This window comes from Bubalus kerabau, chromosome 19, assembly GCF_029407905.1.
Source record: "Bubalus kerabau isolate K-KA32 ecotype Philippines breed swamp buffalo chromosome 19, PCC_UOA_SB_1v2, whole genome shotgun sequence".
NCBI classification, from domain to species: Eukaryota; Metazoa; Chordata; class Mammalia; order Artiodactyla; family Bovidae; genus Bubalus; species Bubalus kerabau.
In genome coordinates, this window is record NC_073642.1 from 33,182,021 (window position 1) to 33,205,579 (window position 23,559).

Consider the following 23,559-nt stretch of genomic DNA (forward strand, 5'->3'; position numbering starts at 1 on the left):
CTGGTTCATAGAATAGGTTTATTTTAGCAGTTATTGCCAAGGAGTTTTCCAAAGTGACTGTGCACCTTTAAACTCCCACTAGCAACATGACAAGAATTTCAGTTCCTGCTCCTCCTTGCCACCACTGTGTATTGTCAGTATTTTTTTATTTTAGTCATTAAATGTGTTGTAGTATTTCTTTTTCTATGATTATTGATCATTTGGATTGTCTCTTTTAGGAAGTGCTTTTTTTTTCTTTAGCCTTTTTTTTTTTTGATTGAGTCATTTGTCTTTATCTTGCTGATTTGTTCTTTACACATTCTGAATATGCGTCTTTAGGAAACTGTGTGTGTGTTCCAACTATAATTTCCTAGTCTGTGGCTTACTTTTTAACTTAGTGGACTTTGATGAACAGACATTCTTAATTTTAGTTCAGTTTATCATTTTTCTCTTTTGTGGTTAGTGCTTTTTATTTCTTCTTCAAGAAGACTTTGCCTATCCCAAGGTCATGAAGATATTTAGACTAATAATTCTTCAATTGTATACTAAATTAGACAATATTTAACTTTCATTTGTTCATATTCCCCCCAAAAAAGAAATGTATAGAATTGTACAATTTTCTCCTGTAATTTAATTAAGCTTTCAGCATTAGCTGTAAATAAGTAGATAATTATGATGGTATTAAATCTGAACTTTACTATCAGGATACTTGGTTATTGCTATGGTAACAATACCATCACAAAAATCTCAGTGGGTTTTTTTTCTCAGTCATATTTGTCCAAAAGTGTGCAGGGTAGGGGAATTGGGGAGGGGGCAGCTATGCTGTTTTTATACACTTTGGCATCTGGGTTGATGTAAACTCCAGTACAATATATACTTGCATGATCACTATAATAGGGGGAGGGCAACATGGAATATTGAATATTCGTTGGAAGGACTGATGCTGAAACTGGAGCTTCAATACTTTGGCCACCTGATGCGAAGAGCCAGTTCACTGGAAAAGACCCTGATGCTGGGAAGGATTGAGGGCAAGAGGAGAAGGGGGCGACAGAGGATGAGGTGGTTGGATGGCATCACTGACTCAATGGAATGAGTTTGAGCAAACTCAGGAAGATAGTGAAGGACAGTGAAGCCTGATGTGCTGCAGTTCATGGGGTAGCAAAGAGTCGGACATGACTTGGTGACTGAACAATAACACCAATAACATGGTAAACTGCTTTTGGACTCAAACTTTCTGCCCAGAAGTATCATGTGCCACTATGAGGTAACCCTATGCATTCCCATCAGCCTTACCTAATTTCAGAGGTCATGAGGAAGTATAATCTTACTATGTTTCCGAAAGGAGAACTAAAAATATTTGTAAATAGCTGTAATATTGACTCTCATAGTTAACTTGGGCACATTACTTAACCTTTCTATGGATCAGTTTGTTCACTGTAAAATTGAAGCTAAGGATAGTATCTGTCTCGTGATAGTTGTGAGGATTACCTGGGGTAATACATGTAAACTCTTAGAATATTGGCTGATACTTAGTAAACACTGAGTATACGTTTGCTAGTATTACTGCTGTCATCATTGGGTTTTATTTTTTATTATTTTATTTATTTATTTTTGGCTCTGCTGGGTCTTCATTGCTGCCCGGCTTTTCTCTAGTTGCGGTGCACAGGGGCTACTCCTTGTTGCGGTGTGCGGGCTTCTCATTGCATGGAGATCTCACTGTGGACTTCTCTAGTCACAGAACACGAGCTCCAGGGTGCACCTGCTTCAGTACTAGCAGTTCCCAGGTTCTAGAGCCCAAGCTCAACAGTCATTTTCACGGGCTTGGTTGCTCTGCAGCGTGTGGGAACTTCCTGGACCAGGGATCAAACCCATGTCTCCTGCACTGGCAGGCAGACTCTTTACTGCTGAGCCACCTGGGAAGCCCTGTCTTTATTGTTATTAGGCTCTTACTATGGGATGGATACCACACATGCATGTGTGCTAAGTTGCTTCAGTCACATCCAGCTCTGTGTGACCCTATGGACTGTAGCCTACCAGGCTCCTTTGTCCATGGGATTCTCCAGGCAGGAGTACTAAAGTGGGTTGCCATTTCCTCTTCCAGGGGATCTTCCTGACCTGGGGATTGAACCCATGTCTCTTATATCTCCTGGATTGGCAGGCAGGTTCTTTACCACTAGCACCAGCTGGGACACCATACTACCTGCTTTACATAGATTGATTCTTCAAATAACTCACATTATAGCTACTATTACTATCCTCATTTACACATGAGAAAACTTAGGTTCAAAGATATTAACTAACTTACCCAGGTTCCAGAACTAAAAAATAAAAGATGGGATTTGAATTTAGGCAGTCTGATTTCAGAGCCTGCAATATTAACCATGGCTCCCTCCCAGATAGCAAGTAAATATTAACAGAAGAATTCAGAAGTGCATCCTTTGCTTAGAGAACTCTGTGTTTGTTTGTATACATGTATATTCATGGTTATGAGTTTATATTGAACTTTCAATATATTTCTATTTTCTGTTAGTTTGTAAAATTGTTTCTAGTTCATATCATTTAATTAAAGGTATTGTTTCATGGTGTTCTGTTCATGGCTTGACATCTAGACAAATTTAGAATTGATCTTGCCCTTAAGATGAAGAAACTTAGGCCAGAATGGTTTAGTGATCCCAGAAGACACAGCTAGTTGGTGACATGCCTGAACTCAGAATCAGACTTCCTGACTTCAGTTCAGAGCTCTTCCTGATGCTTCGGATTACCTCCTTGTAGTTTGTATAAGTTGATATAGCACATAATCCTTTATAAAAAATCTGAGGTGCTTTGGTTTTTCCTCCCCCCAAATTTACGTGAATTTGTTGTAGAAAATGGAGATTGTGCTTCTTTCCTCATAGCTCACATTGGTACATCTTGATTTTAAGTTACCAATTTTGTCTTTTAAATATTCTAGTGTTGCTAAACACCAAGAGTCAAATTAAATATTTGGAAAGGCTTTGTAATAAGAATAAATGCCTCCAGAGAAAATGCTTCCATGGAAAAACATTGTAATGATGAGCTTTTTCATGTCAGCCAGATTTGGAGTCAAATTTCTGAAGGAAAAGGGATGACAGTAGAATTAGAAATGAATCAAGTATACCATACTTGAGGTATATCAAGATACATTAGCAAGAAATAAAATGACTGTTTACTCATAAGCAGCTTGTTACTTTTTCCTACCAGTGACATCATAATGTGTATTTGTCAACCTCACATGTGTCATAGTTTTCAGAATTAAATCTTTTAAGGAAATGCCAAGCCATATGAAGTTGGTGGTCATGGTTTATTTTCCCATTATTAAATGAGACTTTTGTATGGTAATTGCAGTATATTATCATGTAATTTTATCTGCAAGATTAACAGGATATAAATTGAGTTAACTGTATAGTTCTAGCAAAAAATAGGATTTACTCATTCTATTGCTGTATAGTAGAGAAGGAGTAGAAAGTCAGCACTTCTGTTTCTCTCAATATCAGAAGTTGTCAGTTATCTGTCAGGAAGGTGAACCTAATCTGTACTATGAGGTAATGCACTCATAGGGAAATATACTATTGTTCTGAAGAGAACACGATGCTTTTTCCTGGTCTCCTTCAGTTTAAAATATTCATTCTTGCATTAAGGTAAATATTGTTTTATAAAATTGAATGCAGAATTTAAATGAATTTTTTAATATAAAATGCAAAGATTATAAACTGTGCTCTCATACTCTTCTTGCTAGACATTTTTACTCTTCTCTGCCCTGAAGCACTCATTCTCATTTGAGAGAAAGAATGAATATATCACTAGAAATTATCTCTAAGGCTCCCTTCAGCAATAAGCTAGTATATTTTCTGGAGAAGAGAGTGTAGAGAGTCTGGTCAAAGGAATTTTAGTTCACTGTATAGTGAAAAACTTTTTATAAACGTTACTTTGCCAACAAAGATCCATCTAATCAAGGCTATGGTTTTTCCAGTGGTCATGTATGGATGTGAGAGTTGGACTATAAAGAAAGCCGAGCACTGAAGAATCGATGCCTTTGAACTGTGGTGTTGGAGAAGACTCTGAAGAGTCCCTTGGACTGCAAGGAGATCTGACCAGTCCATCCTAAAGGAGATCACTCCTGGGTGTTCATTGGAAGGACTTATGTTGAAGCTGAAACTCCAATACTTTGGCCACCTGATGGTAAGAACTGACTAATTTAAAAGACCCTGATGCTGGGAAAGATCGAAGGTAGGAGGAGAAGGGGACAACAGAGGATGAGATGGTTGGATGGCATCACGGACTCGATGGACATGGGTTTAGGTAAACTCCGGGAGTTGGTGATAGACAGGGAGGCCTGGCGTGTTGTGGCTCATGGGGTCGCAAAGAGTCGGACACGACTAAGGGACTGAACTGAACTGAACATTTATAAATATATTTATAAATATACTTTCTTTTTATAAAATATATTCATAGAAAGTATATTGCATGTGAAATTTAAATTTAAGTTGAAAAGGTCTGATTTTTCCTGGTACTTTCTTTTAAATAACACAACCATATTACTGAATATTGGGGAGTGAAAACAAAGATTGAAAAGTAATTACTCATAATTTCACCATCGTAATATTATTACTTTGAGCACTGATTATGTTTCCTTCCAATCTTTTTTCTTATGTATCTGTTCTTTTGACGTAACTATAACCTGTGTAATATACTTTCTCATAAATATTTCATAATTAGCATATATCATAATTAGCAAAAAAAATAGCTTTTAAATTTTATTATTTGCAGATAACATAATATTTGATCCACACAATATCTTTTTGAGTTAAATAGGGAAGGTATTATTAGCACCAATTTACATATGAGAGTATTGCAAGCAGAAATGCCTCTACTTGGTCCTGTAGTGGATTTCTGTTCTCCGCAGAAGTACTTGCTAACACAGACGAGTGAATGAAGTTCAGTTTAGTTCAGTTCAGTCACTCAGTCGTGTCCAACTCTTTGCGACCCCATGGACTGCAGCACACCAGGCCTCCCTGTCCCTTACCAATTCCTGGAGTTTACTCAAACTCATGTCCATTGAGTCAGTGATGCCATCCAACCATCTAATCCTCTGTCGTCCCCTTCACCTCCCTCCTTCAATCTTTCCCAGCATCAAGGTCTTTTCAAATAAATTAGTTCTTACCATCAGGTGGCCAAAGTATTGGAGTTTCAGCTTCAACATCAGTCCTTCCAATGAACATTCCGGACTGATTTCCTTTAGGATGGACTGGTTGGATCTCCTTGAGATCCAAGGGACTCTCAAGAGTCTTCTCCAACACCACAGTTCAAAAGCACGAATTCTTCGGCACTCAGCTTTCTTTATAGTCCAACTCTCACATCCATACATGACCACTGGAAAAACCATAGCCTTGACTAGACGGACCTTTGTTGGCAAAGTAATGTCTCTGCTTTTGAAAATGCTGTCTAGGTTGGTCATAACTTTCCTTCCAAGGAGTAAGCGTCTTTTAATTTCATGGCTGCAATCACCATCTGCAGTGAATTTGGAGCCCAGAAAAATAAAGTCAGCCACTGTTTCCCGTTTCCCCATCTATTTCCCATGAAGTGATGGGACCGGATGCCATGATCTTCATTTTCTGAATGTTGAGCTTTAAGCCAACTTTTTCGCTCTCCACTTTCACTTTCATTAAGAGGCTTTTGAGTTCCTCTTCACTTTCTGCCATAAGGGTGGTGTCATCTGCTTATCTGAGGTTATTGATATTTCTCCTGGCAATCTTGATTCCAGCTTGTGCTTCCTCCAGCCCAGCGTTTCTCATGATGTACTCTGCATAGAAGTTAAATAAGCAGGGTGACAATATACAGCCTTGACGTACTCCTTTTTCTATTTGGAACCAGTCTGTTGTTCCATGTCCAGTTCTAACTGTTGCTTCCTGACCTACATAAAGATTTCTCAAGAGGCAAGTCAGGTGGTCTGGTATTCCCATCTCTTAAAGAATTTTCCACAGTTTATTGTGATCCACACAAAGGCTTTGGCATAGTCAGTAAAACAGAAATAGATGTTTTTCTGGAACTCTCTTGCATTTTCGATGGTCCAGCAGATGTTGGCAGTTTGATCTCTGGTTAACGTAGAAAGAAGAGCAAAACAAATTCTTATTTTCTGGACACAGTCCTGCCTTACTGGACTAAGCGAGCCTTGAACAGCAATAGGCAACTCTGGAAATACAAATTTTGTCAGATTTTAGTAAATACACACTCACTCAGACACTAAGAATCTGGAGGTGATTTGATTTGTCTGGTTACCCCTCAGAGTTACACCACTGCTAATAGGTTTTAAACTTGTTTTTGTTTCACCTGGAAACAAGGGAAACAAAATCAGTAGCTTGTAAATGGGAAAGATAACATCTAAGCACTTGATTGGTAGCCTTAGAGCTTGGAGGCTCAGTGTACGAAGGGTGGAAACCTTTTCATATTGGGTAGAGTATTTTCAAATTAGGCAAAGTATTTAAAGGAAAAATGTTCTTGGGAAACTGCTCTTCTAGAGCTTTAAATGTGTCGTTTGAATTCTGTGGCTACTTGATTTACTTTCTGCAGTCGAGCATTATCAGCTTTAGGATTCAGAAGCAAAACGTAGCACAATATTTCAGAGTTTTAAGTTTTCTCTCTTTCATTTAAACTCTTCTGTTAAACTGCAATTATGCCTTTTTGTTTTCTAGGGGAAACTGAATTTCAAAAGGAAAATATAGCAAAATCTGAGTTTTAAATATTCTCTCTTTCAGTTAATTTGTCCTGTTAGACTGCAATTGTGCCTATTTGTTTTGTGAGGAAAACTGTGAATTTTATTTTATTGTTCAAAGTAGTGAAGACTATTAACTGCTTTGACTCACAACAGCTCCTGGGGTTTTTTTGGTATTTTTGTCTTCACTTTTTGACTGAAGAAAACTTCCTACTACCTAAAGCTTCTGTTTTTTCTTTTAGGAATTCTTCCTAGAAAGAGAATTTAATTTGTATTAGATTAAACCGATTAAAATGAAGTTGATTCAAATGAACACTTTGATGGGATCTATTTCCTCTTATTATACTATAGTTTTTATAAGTGATCTCTGACTTTCTTTTCATCTTTTACTTTAAGTATTCATCAGCTTTAAGAGAATAAAAGGTTTGGAATTATTGATTGTAAAAGAAAGGAGCATTCTTTCCATCTCTTCTCTGCAGTGTTGTTTCACAGCTGCAAATTAGAGCTGAAGAAGCAGTGGAAAACATAACAAAATAAAAAAGCAGTGTTCTTTGGGCCCGTAAGGACCCTTGCCCTAGAACTGTTCACTGCTGAGTTTTTGTTTGGGTCAGTAGGTACTGAAGACTGTTGCTTCTGCTTTCTCATATATAGCTTTCCTCAGACGCCGGGCTGGAATAATTTTGTTTTAGAGCTAGAAAGGAATACTATCTCCCTCCTTAATATGACTCTGGATTCCAAACATGAAAGTACCCCAAGCTGAGTGTTCCTTCCCAGGTTTTACTCAATTAGTAGTTTCTGTTTCCTTCAGATCTCAAATTTCGGTGAGTTCATTATGATTATCAGTGGTTGTCTTAGGTGGTCACCCCATCTATTCAATTCATCTATATTTCTTTCCTGTTTTGTCATATATTTAAATAAATAAATAACTTTACACACATCAGCTACTACAGCCTTTGCATTTTTCTTACCATTTGCCCTTCTGTGCCTCACTAGATTACAAACCGTGAAAGGACAAGAATTTCTTCTTGATTTTATTTACCTCTGTGTCTTTGGCACATAACACAGTGAGATATAATAAACTGTGAAAAGCATTGCTTTTCAGCTTTTTTAAAACTCATTTCCCTCTTGATAAACATAAAATTCCTCTAATCTGATATACTCTCTATGAGGGTATCACCAAGAAGTGAGTGAAAATATATACCTCATATGGCTTCCGAGATGAGTATGCCTGTCCTGTCATTGCCCTCCTCTGTCTACGTCCCTCTCACCCCTCCTCTACCTCATATACACCTTGTACTTTCCATAGTACCCCAGTGTCCCAGGATATTGTTTGGGAAAGTACACTAAGGAAGTAGTGCCAAGTTTTATTGGGTTACTTTAACTCTTAGTTCCAGCACTGGTCCAGAAGTTTCTTACTTGGGCAGTTATCTCTTTGTTTACTAATAATAAAAGCAGTGCTTTAACAGACTGTATAGGAAGGGCAACTTGGGACCATTAGGCACCAGGAAAAAGAAACCAAATACATGGACTATGACCTCGAAAGGCAACACCCTCCTTGTAAAATAACAAATTTGCTTTGGCAGAGGAAAATGTTTTTTTTTTATTTTCTCCATATTATCAGTGTGCTTTAACCTGTGATACAAAACACTGTGTCTAGATGTTTCAGGTTGTTTTCTTTTCACACCATATTTTGTGTCCTGATGGTGATACATCTCCATCAAGATTTCATTAAGGGGAAAAAAAAATACATGTGAATGGATCAGACTGTCTAGAAAGAAATCTAAACCGTGCTCAGTTTCTTTTGATGATCTAGTGCTTATATTTTTTAGAAAATATATAATTCAAAAGTCTGCAAAACTTTTGCTTCAAAAAATCATAAACAACAGTAGAAAATTTGTTTGTTTCTAACCCTGGCCTCTTCTTTCCACTTATCATGTTGTCTGAGAACAGTGTCTCTTGACCAAGGAGAACAACAGACTGTAAAATTCTGTAAAGCATAGCTGCACACCACTTGATACCAGGCACAATCTTAGTTACACGGTAAAGATACTCAACAAATGTTTGCTGTTGAAATATGAATTCTACAAGCACTTACCTTAAAAAGAGGCCCCCCCCAAAATTAATATATTGTCAGTATGTGTGCTGTGCTCAGTCGTGTCTGATTCTTTGTGACCCCATGGACTGTAGCCCGCCAGGCTGCCCTGTCCATGGGATTCTCCAGGCAAGAATACTGGAGTGGGTTGCCAATTCCTCCTCCAGGGGATCTTCCTGACCCAGGGATCAAACCTACATCTCCTGTATCTCCTACATGGCAGGCAGATTCTTTACTACTGAGCCATTGGAAAAGCCACCCTTTATCACTAAATAGGTTATAAAACTACAGCTGAAATAAATGCAGGGCATAGTAGATAGATTCTGTTTCTTATTCTGAACTGAGAGATTAGCTCTACCTTCAATATATATCAAGAATCTGACCACTTCTCATCACCTCCACTATCATCACTGTGATCCAATCCACCATTTTTTAGATGGATTATTGCAATAGATTCCTAAGTGATCACCTTCTATCCTTGATCCTCTCAACTTTCATCCTGTTCTCAAAACTGCAGCCATAGTAATCTTATAAAAACGGTTGATTCCATCCCTTATCTGCTCAGAACTTTTTAGTGTCTTCACCATCTCAGAGTAAATGCCTGTCTTTACTATGAGTTACAAAGCTGTCTGTGGTCTGATCCCCTATAGCAGTCAGCCTCACCTACAGTGTGTGCCCCTAGTTCAGTCCAGCCGGATTTGCTGCCTCTTTCAGTCATACGAAGTGTACACCTTTGCTTGTGTTCCTCCTGCCTGAACTACTCTGTCCTCACATACATACATAGCTCTCGCCTTCCTCTCCTTTAGGTCTTTCCCCTGAGATTACCTTAGTGAAGACTTTTCCTGGCCTCTATTTAAAATTCCAGAATTCTCTTCCATTGAACTCTTCCTGGCCTCTTGCTTTGCTCTCTTTTTTTTACTTTGTACTTTTCACTATGTAACATTTTTCATTTTACTTTATCTTGGTTTTCGTCTGTGTTCCACTATACTAAGCTCTGTAAGGGTGGGAATTTTTGCCCGTTTTGCCTACTGCTGTATCCCCAGCACATATAAAGTGCCTAGAATGTTAGATACCAAAAAAAAAAAAAAAAAAAAAATACTTGTTCAATGAATGAATACTTGTTGAGTGAATGGTTTCTCTATTATTTAGTTCCTAGACTAGCCTACTACCTTTTTTAAAAAAATTAATGATAGTCATAGTTATAAGAGCCTGGACTCAAGATTCTAGGAGTAGAGAGCCACATTTTCTGCCCACTCCATCCAATACCCAGCCAAACACACACCTGTATGTACTTATTAGTTATTTAACAACCCTGAGCCTCAAACTCTAATTATATCCCCTAACCTACCCACCCCCAAAAAGTAAGTATTTAATTACTCCCAAATTACCTGACCTTATCTTTTGCCCCCTCATCTCCCACATCAAAACCTACAGTGAGCGAGTTCTTAACTGAATTTCACTTAACTGAACCCCAGTTAAGTGCCTGGTGGGATTAACCAGTGTTCTTACTCCCTCTGTAAAACATATTGATTAATGCCCACAGCCTGCTGAGTGTTCTTAGCTAAATGTTCACAGCTGGCAGATGGTTTTGTAGTAAGCCTTCATTCTTCCACTTGCCCTAGCTAAACTAACTGTCTGCATATAAAAATCAGTTGTATTTATTCCTCAGCCTCAGGGCTATCTTACAATAAACTGTATAATTAAATTAATTTTTAAATTAATGAACGTTATCTTACAGAGTTCCCATATACTCCATGTCCCCATATGTGTACAACTTTTCCCACTCTCAACATCCCCTACCAGAGTGGTACCTGTGTTACAGTCAATAACAGTAACAGCCAGTTAAAGTCGGTTACAGTTAATAACAGCCTGCATTGACCCTTATCATTACCCAACTCCATAGTTTAGGTTTCATTCATGGTGTTGTACCTTCTGTGGGATTTGACAAAATGTATGACACACATCTATCATTCTAATATGTAGAATAGTTTCACAGCCCTAAAAATCCTCTGTGTTCTGCTTTTTCACTCCTGCCTCCCTCCAACCCCTCCCAACCACTCATCCTTTTTACTGTCTTTGTAGTTTTACCTTATCCAGAATGTAGTGTGATTGGAATTATACACTATGTAGCCTTTTCATATTGACTTCTTTAACTTTGTATTATGCATTTAAGTTTTCTCCATGTCCTTTCTTGGCTTAGTAACATTTCTTTTTGGCACTGAATAATATTCCATTATCTAGGTGTACCACAGTTTATCAACCCACCTACTGAAGGTGGTGTCCAAAATTTGACATTATGAATAAAGCTGCTATAAACACCCACATGCAAGTTTTTCATATGGAATAAGTTTTTAACTCCTTTAGGTAAGTACCAAGGAACACAGTTGCCAGTAAGAGTATGAGTAGTTTTGTAAGAAACTACCAAATGGTTTTCCAAAGTGGCTGTACCATTTTGCATTCATTTCCACCAGCAATGAATTAAAGGTCCTGTTGTTCCATATCCTGGCCAGTATCTGGTGTTTGACACTGTTTTAGATCTTAACTGTTCTATAGATGTGTAGTGGTATCTCGTTTTCATTTTCAACTCCCTACTGACATGATATTAAATATCTTTTCATATGCTGCTTGCCATCTGTACATAGGCACTGGTGAGGAGTCTGTTCAGATCTTTTGTTTATATTTTACTTGGGATGCTCCTTTCCTTATTGTTGAGTTTTAAGAGTTCTTTGTATATTTTGGATAAATGTCTTTATCAGATGTATCTTCTGCAAATAGACTTCCTGAAGGCTATGGCTTGTCTTCTCATTCTTTTGGCATTGTCTTTCATGGAGCAAAGGTTTTTCATTTTATAGTTTTGCATTTTACATTTAGGTTTATGATTCATTTTAAGTTAATACTTGCGAAAGGTATAAATAAGGTCTGTGTCAAGTTTTGTTGTTGTTTTGTGGGGGGAGGTTTGTACATGGATGTCCATTGTTCCAGCACCATTTATTGAAAATACTATTTTTATTTCATTGTTTTGTGTTTGCTCTTCTGTCAAAGATCAGTTGACTATATACATTTATTTCTAGCCAGGATTTCTATTCTGTTTCAGTAATTTGTCTTTTCTTTCACCAGTACACACTGTCTTGATTATTGTAGCTTAATAGGAAGTCTTGAAGTTGAGTGGTGTCAGTCCTTCAACTTTGTTGTTCTCCTTCAATATTGACTTGGCTATTCTGAGTCTTTTGCCTCTCCATATAAATTTTAGAATCATTTTACTTTTATTCACAAAATCACTTGCTGGGATTTGTATTGGGATTGAGTAATCTGTAGCTCAAGCTGGGAAGAACTGACATCTTTACAATTTTGAGTCTTCCTATCATGAACATGGAATATTTTTCCATTTATTTAGTCCTTCTTTGATATCTTTCATCTGAGTTTTGTAGTTTTCCTTATAGAGGTCTTATAAAATATTTTGTAAGATTTATACATAAGTACTTCATTTGGGAGGATGCTAATATAAATGGTAACATGTTTTTAATTTCAAGTTTCAACTTATACATTGCTAGTATATAGAAAAGCAATTGAACTTAATATACAATTGACCCTTGAACAACATGGGTCTTAGTGATGCTGATCCTCTGCGTAGGAGGAGACTAAACAACATGCTACTAAAAAACCAATAAGTCAATGAAGAAATCAAAGAAGAAATTCGAAAATACCTTGAGACAAATGAAAACAGAAATACAACTTTCCAAAATCTATGGGACTCAGCTAAAGCATTTCTAAGAGGGATGTTTATAGCAATTCAAGGCCTACCTCAAGAAATAAGAAAAATCTCAAACAAACAACCTAACTCTCCATCTAGAAGAATTAGAAACAGAAGAACAAAGCCCAAAGTGAGCAGAAGGAAGGAAATAAGAAAAATCACAGTAAAAATACCAGGAAAAAAAGAGAGAAAAGAGCAATGAAACTATGATCTGGCTTTTTGAAAAGATACAATTGATAAACCTTTAACCAGACTCATTAAGGAAGAAAAAGAGGGGACCCAAATCAACAAAATTAGAACTGAAAAAGGAAAAGTTACAACTGATATTACAGAAATACAAACAGCCATAGGAGAATACTATGAACAATACAATGAATACAGTGACAAACTGGACAACCTCAAAGAAATAGCTAGATTCTAAGACTGAATCAGGAAGAAGTAGAAAATCTGAACAGACTGATTTCTGGTACTGAAATTTAATCAGTAATTAAAAACTCAACAAATAAAAGTCCAAGACCAGATGGCATCACAGGGGAATTCTATAAAACATCTAAAGAAGAGTTAATGTCTATCCATCTCAAACTGTTCCACAAAATTGAAAGGGAGGGAATACTCTCAAACTCATCCTACAAGGCCAGCATTGCCCTGATACCCAAGCCAGACAGAGATATTGCAAAAAAAGAAAGTTACAGGCCAATATTCCTGATGAACATAGATGGTAAAATCCTCAACAAAATATTAGCAAACTGAATTTAATAGTATGTAGAAATGACCATACATCATGATCAAGTGAGATTTATTCTAAGAATGCAGAGATGGTTCAGTATTTACAAACCAGTCAGTATGTTTCCCCATATTAACAAAATGAAGGATGAAGATCACATGATCATCTCAAAATCTCAGTAAAATAATTTAAAAATTCATGATAAGAACTCTAAACAAAGTGGGTATGGAGGGAACGTACCTCAGCATAATAAAAGCCGTTTATGACAAACCCACAGCTAGTATCATACTCAGTGGAGAAATGTTGAAAGCTTTTCCTCTGTGATCAGGAACAGACAAGGAGGCCCACTCTGGCCATTTCTAATTAACTTATATTGGAAGCCCTAGCCACAGCAATCAGACAAGAAAAAGAAAAGACATCCAAACTGTAAAAGAAGAAGTAAAACTGTCAGATGACATGATACAATATATAGAAAACCCTAACAACCCCACCAAAAAAAAAAAAAAAAAAAAACTATTAGAACTAATAAGTGAATTCAGTTAAGTGCAGGATACAGTATTAATATACTGAAATCTATTGTGTTTCTCTACACTGGTGGTTCAGACAGTAAAGAAGCTGCCTGCAATGTGGGAGACCCAGGTTCGATCCCTGGATCAAGAAGATCCTCTGGCTAAGTGAATGGCAACCCACTCCAGTATTGTTGCCTGGAAAATTCTATGGACAGAGGAGCCTGGCAGGCTACAGCCCATGGGGTTGCCAAGAGTCAGACATGACTGAGCAACTAACAGTCATAAACTTCAGAAAGAGAAGTCAAAAAGAATTGCTATTTATATTGACATCAAAAAGAATAAAATATCTAGAAATAAATTTAATCAAGGAAGTGAAAGACTTATATTCTTAAAACTGTAAAATGTTTATAAAGGAAACTGCTGCTGCTGTTGCTAAGTTGCTTCAGTCATGTCTGACTCTGTGCGACCCCATAGATGGCAGCCCACAAGGATACAAACCCCATCCCTGGAGTTCTCCAGGCAAGAACACTGGAGTGGGTTGCCATTTCCTTCTCCAGGGGATCTTCCCCCTCCCAGGGATTGAACCTGGATCTCCTGCATTGCAGGCAAACTCTTTACCCACTGAGCCACCAGGGATTGTTAAAATGACCATACTACCCAAAACAGTCTACAGATTTAATGTAATTCCTATTAAAATACTGATGACATTTGTAACAGAACTAGAATAAATAATTCTAAAATTTATATTGAACCACAAAAGACCCTAAACAGCCAAAGCAGTCTTGAGAAAAAAGAACAAAGCTGGAGGATCATGCTGTTTGACTTCAGACTATACTACAAAACTTCAGTAATCAAAGCAATATGGTACTGGCACAGAAACAGACACACAGATCAAAGGAACAAAGTAGCCCACAGATAAACCCACACACATATGGACAATTAGTCTGTGACAAGGAAGGCAAGAATATGTAATGAGGGAAAGACAGGCTCCTCAGTAAACTGGACAGCTACATGTAAAAGAATGAAATTAGAACGTTCTTTCACAATGTGTACAAAAATAAACTCAAATGGATTAAAGACCTAAATATAAGACCTGAAACTATAAAACTCATAGAAGAAAACATAGGCAGTGGACTCTTTGACATTGGTCTTAGTGATGTTTTTTTGAATCTGTCTCCTCATGCAAGGGAAACAGAAGTGGGAAACAAAAAATCAACAAGTGGAACCTAATCAAGCTTAAAAGCTTTTGCACAGGAAAGAAAACCATCAACAAAACAGAAGGCAACCTACTGAATAAATGGAAGAAGATATCTGCAGATGATATGTTTGATAAGGGGTTAATATCCAAAATATATAAAGAACTCATACAACTCAATTTAAAAAAAAAGCCAAATTTAAAAATGAACAGAGGACTTTTCCAGAGAAGACGTACAGATGGCCAACGGGCACATTGAAAAGATGCTCAACATCACTAGTCATCAGGGTACTGCAAATCAAAACTACAATGAGATATCATCTCACATTTGTCAGAAAGGCAAGAAATAATATGTTGACAGGATGTGGAGAAGAGAGAACCCTAGCCCACCATTGGTAGGAATGTAAATTGGTATAGTCACTATAGAAAACAGTAATACAGATTTCTCAAAAACTAAAAATAGAACTACCATACAACCCAGCAGTTCCACTGCTGGGTATTTATTTAAAGAAAACAGAAACACTATTTGAAAAGATATATGCACCCCAACATTCATAGCAGCAGCATTTATAATAGCCAGGATATGGAAGCATCCTAAATGTTCATCAAAAAATGAATGGATAAAGAAGATATGGTATGTATACAAAGGAATATTACTCAGTCTTTTAAAAAAACAATTGCCATTTGTAACAATATGGATGGACCTGGGGTGTTATGCTTAATAAAATAAAACAGAGAAAGACAAATACTGTATGTTTTCACTTATATGAGGAATTTTTTAAATAAGTGAATATAACAAAACAGAAATAGACTGACAGCTACTGATAACAAACTAGTTTTAGTAGAGGAGAGGAATGGGTGGGAAGGGCTAAAATAGGTGGAAGGGCTAAAATAGGCTGAGGGGACTAAGAGATACAAACTACTAGGTATAAAATAAATAAGTTACAAGGATGTAATGTATGTTGTTTGAATGTTGCTGTTTTTCAGTTGCTAAGTCGTGTCTGACTCTTTGTGACGGCATGGACTGTAGCATGCCAGGCTCCTCTGTCCTCCACTACTACCAGAGTTTGCTCAAATTCATGTCCATTGAGTTGATAATACTGTCTAACCATCTCATCCTCTGCCACCCCCTTCTCCTTTTGCCTTCAGTCTTTCCCAGAATCTTTTTCAGTCTTTCCAGGGTCTTTTCTAGTGAGTCAGCTCTTCACATCAGGTGGCCAAAACTTCAGCATTCCTTCCTTCAGAAGGAATATTGGAAGGAATATTCCTTCCAATGAATATTCAGGTTTGATTTCCTTTAGGATAGCCTGGTGTGATCTCTTTGGTAAAACTCAGAGTTGATATACATCTAGGGTATAGAAGAATAACATGGCAAAGAAATTGAGTGTTGGCAAAAAAAAAATTGAAGTGAAGCTATAGAATCTAAGCTACACAGAGTAGGGAAAATTAAGAGTCAACAAATAGAGGTTTGTGAGGTTAAAGGTCAGTTGTAGTAGAATGGGGCTTCCCAGGTGATGAAGTGGCAAAAAATCCACCTGCCATCCCTGGGTTAGGAAGATCCTCTGGAGAAGGGAATGGCTACCCACTCCAGTATTCTTGCCTGGAGAATTCCATGGACAGAGGAGCCTGGTGGGCTACAGTCCATGACATCACAAGAGTCAGACCAATTAAGCATGCACGCTCATGCACATTGTAGAACTGAAATGACAGGAGGTAATGATCAGAGACTGGTATAGCCAAGTAACATGACTTTTAAGGGAACTGGACATTTTACATAAGGGCTGTAGTATGGGGAAATGAGGGCAGAATCCCACCTCTCAACTCTGATGTGTGTACAGTTGGGGCCGGTGTGGTAGGGAAGGACTATGATGTGTCTCCATGAGAGGGCTTGATGAAGTGGGATTAACGTATGCGAAGTAGGGAAAGAGCACTTGCAAAGAGCCAACTCCAGAAAACACAAGTACAAATTATCCTTGCAGCATTGTCCAGCATATTCAGAATAATGTAGTCTCATTGGTGAGATCATTCTTTTGTTGGGAAAGGCTACTATTAGTAGAAAAGCTTAGTTGAAGAACATTTCTTAAGCTCTACCTGAATTCCTTTATTCTGGCCCTGTATTGACCAAAGACATGTTCTGAGTATTATTAGTGGCTTAATGTAATTTGTGTTAAAAATTTTTGTAATTGCTATTAAAATGTCTTAAATTGGCACTCTGTTTTATACATCAGGCTTTTTTTTTTTCCCAGTGAGTATTAGTATTAGTACTAGAAGGGATTTTTTCATTTCCAAAGCCACAAAGTGTCAGCCCCAAGGTAATATATTTTTGAAGCCTCCAGGTGGAATCCTTCTGTGGATGAATCCCTTCTGCAAGAAAACATCTGCATGATATACTTGTTTCTGTAAAATTAAGTGGAAAACCAAACTTGTATATTGCCTTGCCTTTGTGCGTATTTCTCTTCTTTCCCCTTCCAGAGCAGTATTCATTACACAGCTTAAGTGCTTTGCATAGAATTTCCGAGTTCAGTACAACCCCTGTACTGGGACGTTATCAGGCACAGATGCTACACTGAAGGGCTTTTGGCCATCAGTGGCTTGGTAACTGTGATTCAGTGTGAATCACCCCCTCATGGACCATATGAAAGCAGATTCTTAAAGGATCTCAGCCAATTCTCGGGAATCATTTTATTTTCCAACTTACTGGACTAGTTTAGAGGCCTTTGAGTTTCACTGGACTTTTTCTTCATTTCCTTCTTTTGTTGATTTTGGCCCCTTAACCTTCCACCCACTTTATTACTCACTCATTTCTTAGGGACCTGACTATTCAGTAACACTAGAGAAACTATATCTGAAACCATATGGGTTGAGTAAAACACACTTAAGAGGGAGGAAAAAAGCAACAACAACAAGAAATGTGTGTTCTCTGAACTTCCTTTGTTTATATGGTCTGTTTATGTGTTGTTAAGGTTGTGTTGTCCAGCTGCCTCCCCATATTTCAAAAATGACTGAAGATATCTGGGAAACATTCTAAGAGGATCACGTTGGCATAGTGAATGAGAAGACACCTCAGGGACTTCCCTGGCAGTCTGGTGATTAAGACAATGCAGGGCATGTGGGTTTGACCTCTCGTCAGGCTAGGATCCCAAATGCCTCACGACTAAAAAACCAAACCAAAACATAGAACAGAAACAGTAGTGTAACAAAAAAATAATGACTTTAAAAATGATCCATATAAAAAAAAAAAAAGACACTTCATTTGTCCCCCACCAGATAATATATCTTCTTCTTAGGTTTAGATGGGATGTCAAGAGCTTCAAATGCTAAATCTTGAGGCTCTTGAGAAGTCCTTTACTTCTAAGGAGACTTATAGAAAGAAGCCAGTTAAATGAGTTCTTTTGAGGTTTGTGGATATATGCCTGGTTATTTGAATGTTTGTTTGTGGTTTATAATTAGGCTGTATGGCATCTAATTGATTAATTTTCTTTTGGTAAAATGAATATTGGTATAAGGTGATGTTAACAGCCCTTAAAGCCTGGATTCTCATCTAGTCTGTGCATAATGTGAATTAAAACATAAGCGCACTTGTGTCAAGATTATCCTAGAATGAATGGAACTGTGCACTATTTGTTAGAGCCCCTTGTAAGCCCCCTTCTCTTGAGGGAATTGAAACGCATTAGCAAGATCCCTGCACATGGAACAAACTCCTTACTCTGTGGTTGAGTGGGAAGTTCCTCTCTGCCTTCCATGCTCTACCCACACTATAATGAGTGGTGAATATACAGAGATGCATTTTTTCACATTAAGCTATTTATGGAATTTGGTCTGCTAAGTAACAAAGAAATGAAAACAAGAAAATAAGTAAGAATAAGAAATAAATCAAGAGTGTTATCATTTTAGAAGTAAATTATGATATTGAGCTTCAGAATATGGCATCGGTGTCATGAGCATTTTCTTCATGTTGCCGCCTCGGTGGGCTGGATCCTCGCTCTGCCTGGGCTCTGAGCCTTCCTTACAGTTGCTGTCCCACTAGGCCTCCTTAGCAGCAGCACCTGACAGAACTGCCGAGGGGCTCCCGAGTGAGTGCTCAGAACCAGCTTCTCCTTCTCCCAGTTGATTAAGGCACTTTTTTTCCTTGAGTGGTTTGCAGTTCCACTTAAGTGTCTGATGTTTGGGGTCACTGTTGAATGTTTTGTTTGAATATCGCTTTCACGGTGAATGGGAGGCTTCTGCTTTTAGCTCTGTGGGGCGAAGCCCTTGGTGTTAAGCCTTGAAAGGGAAAAATCTTTGTGTGTAGCGATATGCTAAATGAAATTACTCTCTTTGTCCTTTTATCCTTTCAGTCCGATAACCTCAAATTCTTGTGATTTGTTTGCTTTCTTCAGTTAAGCTTAGTTATTTCCTGTGTCCAGGTGCGTGCCATTTCCACTGCTGGTCATCATGGTGATGTGGAGCATATTTCTGACCTGGAAGTGTGGTTTCTTTAATTTTGAACCACATCAGTATGCCTTCCAGCCTCCACTTCCTTTGCATTATTTCCTTTTGGAAGGCTCAGTTTGTCACCATTTAATCTAAGGATGATTCATCTGGGACTGAGAACTCATAATGTTGTAATAACAATACCTTTCTTTGTTTAATAATACTCAAAGCACTTACCATCTTAGCCTTTCTCTATTTATGAAGCACTTTCAGTTTAATCCTTCACAATAACCCTGTGGGTTAAGTCAGCAATTTGGTCTGTGTCTAAGATGGTGAAATTGTATCTCAAAGAGGTTGAATAGCTTGTTCAGGGTTGCAGTGCTTCTGAGTTTACTCTGCTTAATGATTTTTACAGAAAATACAGAATAGTTTTGAAGATATTCTGAATGAACAAAAAGGAATTTTCCAAACTGTGTCCTGATTTTTAAAATCTGATTTTACCCTGGTCAGTTGGTAAGATCAGGGTTAAAAGCCCATTAACCATAAAGTTTAAATTGATGTGTCCAAGTCAAGAAAATATTTAGGTCAGTTTCTCTTCTGCTGCTGATGTGATAAAGGTTAAGGAAGGCTGGCTCTTAAATATGTGCAACTTGAACTGGAAATAATTAAGCCATTATTTTTTTTTTTTTTTTTTTAATTTTCTCTTCCTTCCAGAGAGATGGAAACCTTGATGACTAGTTCCACTCTGCCTCCCCTTTTTGCAGATGAAGATGGCTCCAAGGAGAGTAATGATCTGGCTTCAACTGGGTAAGCAGCTGCTTTGGGACACTGGGCCTCTGCCTAGGCTTCAAAACAGATTCTGATAATGTATAAGGTGCTAAAGAGGTCGTCTTATATCATAAAAATAGAAGGTACGTTTTTTATGCTTTGCCAAGAGAATGGGAGCTGTTGTAAACTGCTTTGATATCTACATTCAGCCATCATTTGCAATGCTGGTTCCTGTGAACTGGAACAGCAGTACTGTGGGATCTAGGAAACAGGACTCCTGGCTGCATGATCACCATTAAGGAAATACCTGCCACAGGGCTAGCTGTGAAAAGCAAATTCATTTTCTGTCTGAATTGCCACAAATATTAAAATAATTTTTTCCCCAAACATCAGATTTTTTTAAGATCAGATTTTTAGTTATGGTTGTTTATTCAGGATGCCTAGGAGCTCTAGCTTACTTCTCTTCCTCCCAGCACACACCACCCCCAACACCCCAACTCCTTTCTTTGGTATTTTTGGGCACATATATGAAGAAATATAGAAAAGGGCTAATAGCAATAGTCCCTCTTCCATTGACAATCTCTGTTCCACTTGAATGTTTATCTTTTCTATTTAGACATTATTTGCCAAGGAAGAAATGTATTCATTAATAGATTGAAGTGCTAGCTAATCCCTAAGATGAATTATTTTAATATCCTTTAGAGCTCTTTAAAAATAGACTCCTCTTTATAATTCCGTTTCCTTCCCTGATATTCTTTACTCATTAATATCTGCCATCTGACTCTATTCAGATGAAACTGTTCTCCAAGACTTTGCTAAAAGCTGCCTACTTGCTGAATCCAGTTTGTACAGTAAAAATGTTCTGAGTGTCTGCTGAGTGTGCCAGGCACCATTCTAGGTGCTAAATATTAAGCAGAATAACCAAAACATACAAAAATTACAAAAATTCTAACCCCTGTTCTACTGGGAAAGTCAGACAATAGAAAGTATAAAGAAGTGAGCTGCATAATACATTGATAACAACTATGGATTAAAAAATAAAGTCAGGAAGGGGAACAGGAAGGGCTTGGGGTGCCATTCTAGATAAGATGGCCCGGAAAGGCTTTACAAGTGACTCGAATAAAAACCTGAAGAAAGTAAAGTAACTACGTGCATTATGGGCAAAGATTATTCCAGGCAGAGGGAAATAGTGAGTGGGAAAGCCTTGAGGTAGGAGTGTTTCTTCCTTTCAGAAATAGCCGAGAGGCCAGTATGACTGGAGCAGAGTATACCAGGGGGAGGGGTAATAGGCTTCATCAGTATGTTTCTCAAACTTTAATGCACTTATGAATTGCCTAGACATCTTATTAAAATGCAAATGCTGAGTCAGAAGGTCTGAGTTAAGACCAGAGATTCTACGTTCTATTAAGTTCCCAGATGATACCAGTGCCACTGGTGTGAGAACAGTACTTTGAGTAGCAAGGGACTAGATCCTGTAGGAGCCTATGGGTCAGAGGAATCGCTTTAACTGTCCCTCTGAGTGAGGTGTGAAAGTGTGAGGAGGTTTTGCACAAAATGATGTGATCTGACATTTTTAAATAGTATCCCTGTGGCTGATATATAGAGAAAAGAGTGAAGAGAGCAGGGACTGAAGCAGGAGACCAGTTTGGGTTCTAAAATAACTCGAGAGATGACTCAAAGGACTTCACTAGTGACAACAGTATTTTTGGCAGAGTAGTAGGGAAAAAAACCTCATTAGAGTGGGTTTCAAGGATTATAGGAATGGGGAGTGGTGAAAAGTGTAGAATTCTAGATATATTTTGAAGATAAACCAAACAGGATTTGCCTGAAAGACCAGATGAGATGTGAGAAAGGAGGAAAAAGCAGTCAAAGACAAGCTCCAAAATTTTGGCTTAAGCAACCTGAAGGGATAGAATTGCCATTACATTAGATGGCACATACTAAGCAAGTGGAGGAGGGAATGTTAGATCGGTTTTGGAGATTTTAAAATTGAGATGCTTATTAGATATCCAAGCAGAGATGTCAGATAGGCAGCTTGACACAGAGCTCTAAAGTTCCAGGCTATCTAGGTTGAAAAAAGAAACTTTGGAGTTGATCAGCATATTACAGCTGACACTTAAAGCTGTGAAACTGGTTGAGATCATCAGACGAATGAGCACTGTGTAGGGAGAAAAGAGAAGAGACCTGACACTTGAACTTGGGGAGATTCCAGCATTTACAAGTCAGGGAGAAGAGGAAGAGTCAGCAAAGAAGACTCAAGGGGGTACCTAAAAAGGTATCAGAAAAACCAGGGGTGTGCAGGGTCCTGGGAAGCAGGTAAAAAATGTACTTCAAGGGAAAGGAAGAGATGAACTATGTCAAATACTTCTGAAAGATCAGGTAAGATGAGGTCTGAGAAATGACATTGGATTTAGTATGGAGGTCATTGGTGATCTTGACAAGAGTTGTAAACATTTTTCTCCTTTGGGTTGGGTTTAAGATAGAATGAAGGAAGACAAAGTCAATAACTATAAACATTTCTTCCCAATACAAACAACTAAAAGTCAGTAAGTGCCCCTCATCCATGTTTTCACTTTCCATGGGTTCTGTTACCTACCACGATCAGCCACAGTTGGAAAATACTAAATGGAAAATTTTAGAAATAAACAGTTCATAAGTTTTAAAGTGCCCACTATTCTGAATAGTATGATAAAATCTCACACTGTCCCACCTGTGTCCTGCCTGGGACTTGAATCATCACTTTGTCCCGTGTATCCCACCTGTTAGTCACTTGGTGGTTGCCTCTGTTATCCTATTGACTGTCACAGTATCTCAGTGCTTGTGTTCAAGTAACATTTATTTTACTTAATAATGGCTCTAAAGAGCAAAAGTAGTGGTGCTGTCAATTCAGATATGCCAAAGAGAAGCCGTAATGTGCTTTCTTTAAGTGAAAAGGTGAGAGTTCTTGACTTAATAAGGAAAGGAAAAAAAAAAAATAATATGCTGAGGTTACTGAGATCTGTGTTAAGAATGAATCTTCTGTGAAATTGTGAAGAAGGAAAAAGAAATTTGTGCCATTTTTGCAAATCAAGTGTCAAACTGCAAGAGTTGTGGCCACAGTGCATGATAAGTGCTTAGTTAAGAAAGGCATTGAATTTGTGGGAGGAGGACATGAACGGAAAACAGGATTCAGTACTATCTGCTCATCCACTGGGGATCTTGGAACATATCACCCCTGGGTTGGGAGCTTCTGTATAAACAATTCCATAAAGGAAGGGAGAAAAATGAAGTGGAATCAAGAAAGTTTTGTGTTTTTTTCCAGATAAGACTAATAATACCATTGTTTGCTGATTAGACTGATCTAGTAAAGAGGAAAGGATTGGTGATGCCAGAGAGGGCAGAATTGCTGAAAACCTGGTTTT

The 23,559-nt window shown here is 37.9% G+C and overlaps 1 protein-coding gene across 7 annotated transcripts in view; it reads left to right on the top strand.

Annotated features, from left to right (window-relative positions):
- HMG20A (high mobility group 20A) overlaps positions 1–23,559 on the top strand; it is a 78,470-nt gene that overhangs the window by 29,972 nt on the left and 24,939 nt on the right. For 6 of the 7 annotated variants that reach the window (XR_008705248.1, XR_008705249.1, XM_055555625.1 and 3 more), the window contains exon 2: positions 20,105–20,197. Coding sequence is in view for 5 of the 7 variants with exons in the window: in XM_055555625.1 (XP_055411600.1) it covers positions 20,109–20,197 (89 nt within the window). In the remaining 2 variants the exon portion in view is untranslated. Of the gene's footprint in view, positions 1–3,967; positions 4,177–20,104; positions 20,198–23,559 lie in introns of all 7 variants that reach the window. The other variant, XM_055555623.1, reaches the window with a different exon arrangement.